We start from the raw sequence: 10,199 nt of genomic DNA on the forward strand, positions 1-10,199 counted from the left end.
TATTTTTAATTAAAATTTTGGAATTATTAACCAAAACTGAAACTAGTTTCTTCCCAGGTGAATAAATATGCTTCTACTTTCTTGGTATGTCAGGAGAAACATTTGGGAGATTGAAGTAAATATTTGGCCAGGTTCCAGTGGCTCACACCTATATTCCTGAGATCTGTGAATCTCAGTTCAAATCTAGCCCAGGTAGCTAAATCCAAGGCTCTATGTCCAATTAACTAACAAAAAACAAGACGTGCAATTGTGAGTCAAGTGACCTTGAAAAGAAAGAAAAGGCTCTGAGTTTAAGTCCCAGTAGAGGAAACGAGGGAAGGAAGGAAAGGAATAAAGGAGGAAGGTGCATAGGAAGTCTTTCAATGTCTATTTGCCTTATAGCTTTTTTTTTTTTCTGCTTGCAATACTGGGGTTTGAACAGAGGACTTTGTGCTTGCCTAGCAAGCTCTCTAACATCTAAGTCATAGCCCAGCCCTTTTTGCTTCAGTTATCTTTCACATACGGTTTCCTCAGACATATGGACATCTCAGACTGAAATCCTTCTCTGTCTCTGGTGTAGCAAGCATGCCCAACCATATCCAGCTTGTTTCTGAAACAAGGTCTTGCTTTTTTTTTTTTTTTTTGGTTGGCCATGGCTCTTGAACTCAGGACCTGGGTGCTGTCCCTGAGCTCTTTTGTTCAAGGCTAGTACTCTACCACTGAAGCACAGATCCACTGCCAGTTTTGGGGTGTTGAACTGGAGAGAAGAGTCTCAGAGCTGAGAATGTGGCTTATGAAGCCGTAGGTTTGATTCCTCAGTACCAGATAAACAGAAGGGGCACTGTGGCTCAAGGGGTAGAGTGCTAGCCTTGAGCAAAAAGCAGCTCAGGGACAATGCCCAGATCTCAAGCTCAAGCCACAGAACTGGCAAAAAAAAAAAAAAAATTCTCACAGACTTTCCTGCCCAGGCTGGAACCATCCTCAGATCTCAGCCTCCAAAGTAGGTAGGATTACAGGCATAAGCCACCAGTGCCCAGCCTAACCCTGTTAAACTCTTAAATTCAGTTTTCTCATCTGTAAAATGGAGACTTATACCTGCAATAGCTACCATAAAATACTGCTTTGAGAATTAAACGAAGTACTTTAAAAAAATTATAAACCACAAGAAGCTATTGAAACAGTGCTTTTTTTTTTTTTTGGGTAGGTTGTAGGTCCTGAACTCTGGGCTTGGGTGTTGTCCCTGATCTCTTCAGCTAAAGGCTAGTGTTCTACCATTTGAGCCACAGTGCCACTTCCAGCTTTTTCTGCTTATGTGCTGCTGAGGACTCGAACCCAGGGCCTCATGCATGCAAGGCAACCACTCTACCATTGAGCCACCTTCCCAGCCCTGAAACAGCCCATTACTTACAAATTATGGTCATAATACTATTTCTGACATGAAACAAATCAAACACATACAAAATATTTATTTATGCTTATCAACACCAATTTATACCTATGACTGATATTTAGTAAATAAACTTGTCAATAGTAATACATTTCCTATAGGTTATCTTAAGATGTTCAGAAGTAAATCTGTAGCTATAAAAACTAATAATTTGCTGGACGCCAGTGGCTCATGCCTGTATTCCTAGCTACTCAAGAGGCTGAGAGCTGAGGATCACAGTGTTCAAAGCCAGCCCAGGCAGGAAAAGTCTGTGAGACTCTTACCTCCAATAAACCACTCAGAAAACAGGAAGTGGTACAGTGTCTCAAGTGGTAGCATGCTAGCCTTGAGCTGAAGAGCTGAGGGACAGCGCCCAAGCCGAGTTCAAACCCCACAACCAACAAAACAACTACTACTAATAATTCATTTAAAGGGACTCATAAAGCATACTGAAGATTCATTATTTCCTTGCTAGTTATAAATTAGGAAACTGAGACACTAGCTTCAGAAAGTACTTAAAAAGGTCTTGCCCTTTGCGGGTGGCTCATGCCTGTGATCCTAGCTACTCAGGTAGCTGAGATATGAGGATTGTGGTTAGAAGCCAGCTTGAACAGCGAAGTCCCTGAGGCTCTTACCTCAAATTAAGCTGGAAATAGAGCTGTGGCTCAAGTGGTAGAACACTAACTTTAAGCAAAAAAACTCACAGACAGCACCTAGCCCTAGCATTCAAACCCCAGCAGTGCCACCAAAAAATAAAAGTTCTTATGTAGGAAAAATACACGAAAGTGAAGTAGACATTAATTTCTCGAGAAATATTTCAGAAATAGCTAGGGTGACAGAATACCTACACAAAACAAAGATGAATGTGAACTTAATCAGCTAAATCTCCAAAATGGTTCCAAGGATGTCAAGAATGGAAACACTTTCCCAATAGGCCATAGGCAAAAATCTATTTACCATATACAAGGCCAGGTCCTCTAGTGAATTATCATGATTCAATGCCTCTAGCTCAGTCCTATCATCTCAAAGCTACTCATTGGTCTTAGATCTGAGAATGGAGGTTTAAAAGCAAACAAATCCAAGAGACTCTTATCGTCAAATAATCTAAACATGGGAGGACACACACACACACACACACAATATAAGTGTGACTCAACTGACAGAGTGCCAGCAGTGCAGACTCATGCCTGTACACTAATCTTAGCTACTCAGGAGGCTGAGACCTGAGGATCAAGTTCAAAGCCAGTGCAGGCAGGAAAGTTCACGAAACTCTTATTTCCAATTAGCCACCAAAACAAACAAAAACAAAAAACAGAAATTGGAGCTGTGGCTCAAGTGGTAGATCCATATCTTTGAACAAAAAAGCTCAAGGACAGTGCCCAGGCCCTGAGTTCAAGTCCCAGGGCAGGTACACACACACACACACACAAACATCTTCATTCAAGCACCTTAAATCAAGATGGAAGTTAAAGATGAAGACCCTAGTTTTTCCTACTTTTCTGTATCATGGAACTAAGATTTCTGATAACGAAAGGTTTTCCTCAGGATCAAAAACACAAATACACACATAAATACATATATAAAAGTAAGCAATCGAGCCCCAAACCTACTTCCTACTTCCTGGCAACTTATGTGATTACTAATAGAATGTTTAAAATTAAAGTCATTATCTTTACACCCAGAAATCTTGCTTTAATTCCACAATGACATTTCCCATTATTTAATTTTCATAGGATATATCATATAAAATTTTAATTCTTTCCATTCGTTTTACTTATACCTTAATTCCCAACCCAAAATCTAAATTTATGTGACAATTTTTTTTTTATTTTCCTATTCCATAGACTGTGGTACATACTTTAGACAAAATGAGTTGGCCCCTAAATCCCCAAAAAGGGATACTAAAGAGAAAACCTACCCTCCCAACTTTAAATTAGTAAATAATGTTTCCAGGATCACAATGGAATTATCACAATGTTAACTATACCACAAAGGGGCTAGTTAGGTTTTCTGAATCTAAGGTATAGTTAAAAGCTACTTCAAAGCCAGGCACTGCTAGCTTGCCTATAATCCTAGCTACTCATATGGCTGATATCTGAGGATTTTAGTTCAAAGCCAGCCTGGACAAGGAAGTCTGTCAAACTCATCTCTAATTTTTGGTAAAAAAGGCTGGAAGTAAATAAAGCTGAGGCTCAAGTGGGAAGACACTAGCCTTGAGCAAAACAAAAAACAAAAGAAAAAAAAAACTCCAGGATAGTGCCAGGCCATGAATTCAAGCCCCAGAACAAGCACCAAAAAAAAAGGAAAGAAAGAAAGAAAAAGCTATTCCAAACAGTAGTCATACCATTACAGTCAGTCAGTATACTGACAATTTCTATGTGCTGGCCTTTTACTATTTACTTGACCTTTCTAAAGCAATGCAAAGATGTTTGGCCTATAGAGCACCCTATGTACAAAGAAAAGTAAAAACCTCACCTTCAAAATCTCAATTTGAAACAACATTCCAAACCTAAGCAAAAATGTAAAGGAAGGCCTCAAACATAAAGACAATAAACTAATATATTAGCATCCTGAGTACCTCAATACCTGAGATTATAAAAATCTAGTAAATTCCACAAACTATCCTTTAAGGTACAGTACAAGAAAGCTGCTATTTATCTTGAGTTGTACAATAATTAAATGTATTGGATCATTATCATTCATCCAACAAAAATTATAAATTAAGGCAGAAGAGATTAAGACCCTAACTACAAAGAAAGGATATGAATTCTACAGTATTTGTAAAGTAGAAAAAAAAGGAGTGAGATGCACACAAAAATGAAACTTCAATACCTATTTTATATCTACATTAATTTCAAAAAAGTAGAGTAATAACAGAAACCACTTATATAAATAAACTGATAAAGAAATAATTGCTACAAGAAACACAACTACCATTACTGTTAAAAGTTAAAAGAAACTCCATATATGTGGTCTTAATCTGAATTTACGGCTTAACAACAATTTTTAGTTAACATAACTAAAAGCAAAAACAGAAATATTTCTGAAAGTAGTATTTAATTTTAAAACATATAGGAAAACAGAACATGAAATGTGACCAAATTCCTCAAAATTCTTATTACCTGAAAATTTTATTTTGCTTATTATAACTACTGCTACAAAACCCACATTCACAAAATCTTTTATAGCTAACGTGGACAGTCAAAAGTGGAAGAGAGAAATAAAAGGCATTTCCAACTAAACCAAATAAAATTGTATATCTAAAATATGTTAGTGATAAATAATGGAATCAAAATATATTTTAGGCTGGGTGCTGGTGGCTCAGGCCTGTAATCCTAATTACTCAGGAGGCTGAGATTTGAGGATCATGGTTCAAAGCCAGCCCAGGCAGGAAAGGTCATGAGACTCTTACCTCCAAAACAGAAGTGGCACTGTGGCTCAAGTGGTATAGCGCTAGCCTTGAGCAAAAGCAGCTCAGGGCCAGCACTCAGGCCCTGAGTTCAAACCCCAGGACTAGCAAAAATAATAAATAAGTAATAAATAGTATACATTATGTTTTATATTATATCACATATAATATATATAAAGAATGCATATATACATATATATTTTAGGTAAGTAACTGAAAAAGAATGCTTTCATTCAGCCCCTCTCCTCACTGAACAGAAACATCACAGAATAAACTAGGAATTTAAAAATCTGTCCAAGGTGGCTCTATACCTTTACACTCTATATCAAAGATTATCAAAGAAGGATACTTTTCTCTATTGTTTTACAATGTCACGCAATAAGAAAATACAAATACAACAGTAGTAGATTTTAAGACAAAAATGCTAAAAGCATGCAAAATGTCAAAGATATATTTTACTCGTACTTTGTTTGTAAGCCTGATAAAGGATTATAGGCTTAGGTGTTCAGAAATTATACATCATTTCCAATTTTTTAATGATATAATTATTAGAAATGGTTAGATAATTTTTTTGACTTACCTGGTTTCTTCCTGGATTTTTCATGACCTAGCTGTCCTAGATCATTACATCCACATGTGTACACAGTTCCATCATCCAGAACAAAGACTGTATGTCTGAGTCCACATCCTACATCTCGGATTTTTTTATTTATAAAAAAGTCACTTTTTCTGGGCTCTAGTACAATTTCTTCATCAATTCCACCCAAACCTAGTTGTCCAAAAGATGCATTTCCCCAGCACAACATGCTTGTAATTATTTTGGTCTTCCAGTTTCAATAAAAAACTCCCTTCTGAAACACTGGGAAGTTGGAAGTACCCTATGTCTGAAGAGATAGAAAAAAAGTTAACATGACTTCAAAGAAAACCTGATACACAACTGTTTGCATCAAGTACTAGGCTACAGTAATTACTATACAATAAACATTAAAAATATTTATAAGATGCTACAAGTAAATATTATTCTATCTCAGAAATTAATCAGCTATATTTTTTAATGTATTACAAACAAATGTTTAGGAAAAACCAGTTTCTACAATTCTTTGCAAAACTTAAACATAGTAACTAGTTTGACTCGTTACTTTATGACAGACTACATATTAACTATGATACACTCTGTATTAACTAAAGGAAACAATAAATCCTGAATGGAATTATTGAGTTTTTGTTGTTTTCTTTAAATAATTTCAATACCAGTATAAAAAAAAGTTTATTTTCTATTCCTGGGGCTTGAACTCAGGGCCTGAGCACTGTCCCTGAGTTTTTGTGTTCAAGGACAGTGCTGAAACACTTGAGCAGCTCCACCTCCAGTTTTAGGTAGTTTATTGGAGATGAAAAGAGTCTCACTTGGCTGGGAAGGTAGCTCAGTGGTAGAGTGCTTGCCTCCCAAGCATCAGGCCCTGGGTTTGATTCCTCAGCACCACATACACAGAAAAAGACTCAAGTGGCGCTGTGGCTCAAGTGGTAGAGCACTAGGCTTGAGCTGAAGAGCTCAGGGACAGTGCCCAGGTCCAGAGATCAAGCCCCATAACTGACACACACAAAAAAAAAGTCTCACAGGTATTTCTGTGACTGGATCTGCACTGAGATCTTCAGATCTCAACCTTCTGAGTAGCTAGGATTACAAGTGTGAGCCACTGGAACCAGGTTAGAAAATCTTTTCAATATCGAAAAACATACACTCAACTGCAGAAATACAACCTTGCAATATCCCTTAACTCCTAACTTAATTAAACAATCTAATACCTACCTCCACATCAACAAAATACTGAAGTTCTTATCTGTAACAGAAATGAAACCCATTATGGAAAATTGTATTAATTCCTCACAATTTAAAAGACTTCTAATTATTCGTACTAATAAGGTATATAGGAAATTAAGATTTTTCTGTACAAGTTAATAGATTTCATTATGACAAATTTTACATGTATATAATGTATTTTATCAATTCAACCCCTTCCCACTTGTTATTAAGCTGTAATCTTAAAATACCGTATTTTTTAGTCAAAATATTAACATCTTAACTTCTCTATTAATTTAACTTTAAAACTGAATTAGTGGGATTATAACAACAACAACAACAAAAAAAAGTGCAGCCTAAATGTCAAGATCCTCCTCTGAGTAATCTGTTACCTCTGGGATAACTATCAGAAGACCCGGTGGCAGCGGAGGGGGGGGGGGGGGGAAGGAATGCTTATGATCCCAGGAGTGCTGGTTTTTCAGGAATAGGAGAGGGGGGCAGGGACACTGATGGTTCCGTGGTGAAAGCTGCAGAACTTTCCAGTACACTGAACAGTGCTTCTGCTAGTAAAGACAGAAGTATCAGAAATCCTCTTCATTTAATCCTCTATAGACTTTTAAAACACATCGCATAGAAAGAAAGAAAGAGAGAGAGAGAGAGAGAGAACCCAAGTCATCCTTACTCCTGCAGTAGTCACACATTCCTTACACCTAGCCTACGGGAAGTTTCAGGATCCAATTTTCCTGCATTTCGGACGTCCCATCCCACTAGACCCATCCATGAACTGGAAGTTTGTTTTCATGATGGGGGGGGGGACATGGGTCCCCGACAGTTTCAGAGAGTTCTTCTACACGGTTTTCCCTCCCACCACCCCCCCCCCTTTTTTTTTTTAACAAAGGGAGAGGACAAGAGAAGTCTCTCGGATCTCGGCGTGGTAGGTTGAGCCACCTTTTCTTTAAGAAGTCGGAAGGGGGTAGTGGAAAGTCGTCCTCTCACCAGCAACAGGTTAGGAGAGTGAGAAGCAGTTTCCAGTCTTTCCCTGACCACGCACCCCCCCCCCCACGGTGGCTCACGTGCGGGGGTGGGGGTAGGGTGGGGGGACGGGGAGCGGGGGGGACGGGGAGCGGTGGAGGGACATGGTCCTCACACACTCGCTCACACCCAGCCTCGTGGGCCGGCCCGGCCAAATCACCCCGCAGCTGCCCGCACGCACGCACGCACGCAGGAAGAGGCTGGTCGGTTCGGGCTGGGCCCTCGGCGGCCTCGGCCCCCCGGGGGGGGGGGGGGGGAGGCCCTGCCTCTGGGACGGGCGGGCATTCCGGCCCGGGGGGGGGGACGAGGGGGTGGGAGAGCCCACGACCCTGCCCTGGTCCTCCCCCCCCCCCCGCCCACCCCGCACCCCAAGCGAGCGCCCCCTCGCCGGCCTGGCCTGCGGTGGTCCCGTCGCGGCCAGCCGCCGTCCCACGCCCCCCAGCGCCGCCGCCGCCGCCGCCCACCCGGGCAACGACTCCGCCCGCCCCGCAGGGCAGGGACAGCCCGAGGCCAGCGGAGCCGGGCTCCGCGGCCGCCCAGGCGCGGTCCCCTCCGCTTCCCGGGACCCTCCGCCGGCCGTCAGCGCCGGCGACCACCAGGGCCGTTCCCCACCGCCGCGCCGCCGCCGCCGCCCCGTCGGGGCCGCCGCTCCCCTCCCCTCCAACCCCCTACTCCGCCCCTGTGAAACTTTACCCGGTGCCTCAGAGAAACGCTGCCGCCGCCACTCTCCAGTCCCGAGACAGCCGTCAGCGGACCCGGATGGAGCGGGAGGGGAGGACTGGAGGCGAGCGGGGTGGAGAGAGAGCACGAGGGGTGGAGAAGTTGAGGGAAGAGGCTGACGAGAAGGGAGAGGGGGGAGGTGACTTCGGGGAAGGGGGAAGGGGAAGGGTTGGCCGGAAGTGAACCGCGTGACACGCGCCAGGGCCCGCCCACTTCCGGTCTGCGCGCAGGAGCTAGAATCCTCCCGAGGTACCGGGCCCCAGGCGCCTGCGCGGCGGGCAGCTTTGTGCTGGTCTGGGGTCCCTGGGAGCAGCCAGCCACCTGCGGAGAAGTTGGCCTGGGGGGGGGGGCAGAAAACAGGACCCAGGAAGTGTCAGTCAGGCCGTTAACATGTCTTTAATCAAGCTGTGGGCCGCCCAAGGAGCACTCAATGAGGAAAATCGCCTCGGCCTTTGTTTGTTTGTGGGGGTAGGGTCGGTTCTCTGCGCACTGTCTCTAGCCTTTGGGGGGTTTTCCTACCTTTCCTAGGAATTTGAAGAAGCAGTTGAAAGTAGTCAAATAGAAAGATGAAGACAGGTAACTTATCTTTACTATTGATAACAATGGCTCGTTACAGGTCAGCATCATGGGCCCAAGTTCCTGGTTACTGTGGGCTCACCACGGTTTCTACCATCTCTCTGGAACATAAGCTTAAATGGCCTGGCCGATTCAACCCGAGGAAACTAGAGCAAATAGCTAGAGCCTGTGCTTTATAAAGGTTTCCCCCGCCTGGCTTTCACACTTTAACCGAACCCAATCAGTGTTAAGCCAAGTTGTTAGGGCCAGGAAGGTTTATTCTGTTAAGAATGGTAGAGTAGGGCTGGGAAGGTGGCTCCTTGGTAGAGCGCTTGCCTCCCATGCATGAGGCCCCGGGCTCGATTCCTCAGCTCCACATAAGCAGGAAAAAGCCAGAAGTGGCGCTGTGGCTCAAGTGGTAGACAGCTGGCCTTGAGCTGAAGAGCTGAGGGACAGTGCCCAGGCCCAGAGTTCAGGCCCCACTACCGACAAAAAAAAAAAAAAAATGGTAGAGTGGCTTCCTGAAAGCCTGTTACTTATAGTATAGTAGAACACAATATATACATAATACAATAGCAATTATATTTAACATTTCTAGAGACGTTTTGGGCCTAGAATACAATATGTCTGAAAATAATTGTTCAAGGAAGCAATTATTACATGACCAACATTTTATCACAAACATAAATAATGAACATACACTAATGTTTATCAAATCAGAGATAAGCGAAAATTCAAAGAACAAATAGTGAAATGGTGCTGAAAGACTATCTTTAACACAGGTTCCTCGCTCTTTACTTCTTGGGGAGAAACGATTGACAAAAACTGGTAGCCAACAATCTACTAGCATCTGGGAAAGAGAAGAGTCAGGAAGTCTCCTGCAGCTAACTTAAATGATCTAGGACCACCACATGGTCCAGGAGATATGGGCCCTTTCCAGCAAATGACAACTATAAGTATAGCCCCAAATTATTTAAAAACAAGGAAATTTGGGGATTTTATATTAACTGAAGACCCACCTCCCTATGAAGCCTTGCCTTGAAATAATCCTCAAGCCTCAGGACTGCTGCGATTAAAGGGCCTGCACTGTCATGCTAGGCTTTATTTTTCAACAAGTTATAGCTATGTTACCTTCAAAACTGTGGGTCCTTCTTCCTTAGTACCTGGGCTTACAGATGAGTGCCATAGTCTCTAGCTTAGGTTCTACTACTGGAACCTAACCTATGACTTAAAGGTGAAGGTTGAGACTAAAAGGAATTAAACAATAGGCTGTGTTTCTC

General features: G+C 42.5%; 1 protein-coding gene across 4 annotated transcripts in view; it reads right to left on the reverse strand.

Moving 5' to 3' along the window:
* Positions 1-8,488, reverse strand: part of Herc4 (HECT and RLD domain containing E3 ubiquitin protein ligase 4) — a 102,060-nt gene extending 93,572 nt beyond the window's left edge. For 2 of the 4 annotated variants that reach the window (XM_042696328.1, XM_042696327.1), the window contains exons 1-3: positions 8,338-8,487; positions 6,622-6,652; positions 5,395-5,698 (exon numbers count right to left, since the gene is read on the reverse strand). In XM_042696328.1, the coding sequence (XP_042552262.1) occupies positions 5,395-5,620 (226 nt within the window). In that variant the 5' untranslated portion in view covers positions 5,621-5,698; positions 6,622-6,652; positions 8,338-8,487. Of the gene's footprint in view, positions 1-5,394; positions 5,699-6,621; positions 6,653-8,337 lie in introns of all 4 variants that reach the window. The other 2 variants (XM_042696326.1, XM_042696329.1) reach the window with 2 other exon arrangements.
* Between the last annotated feature and the right edge of the window lie 1,711 nt (positions 8,489-10,199).

This window comes from Dipodomys spectabilis, unplaced genomic scaffold (genome assembly GCF_019054845.1).
Source record: "Dipodomys spectabilis isolate Male_0828 unplaced genomic scaffold, ASM1905484v1 ptg000207l, whole genome shotgun sequence".
Lineage (NCBI taxonomy): Eukaryota > Metazoa > Chordata > Mammalia > Rodentia > Heteromyidae > Dipodomys > Dipodomys spectabilis.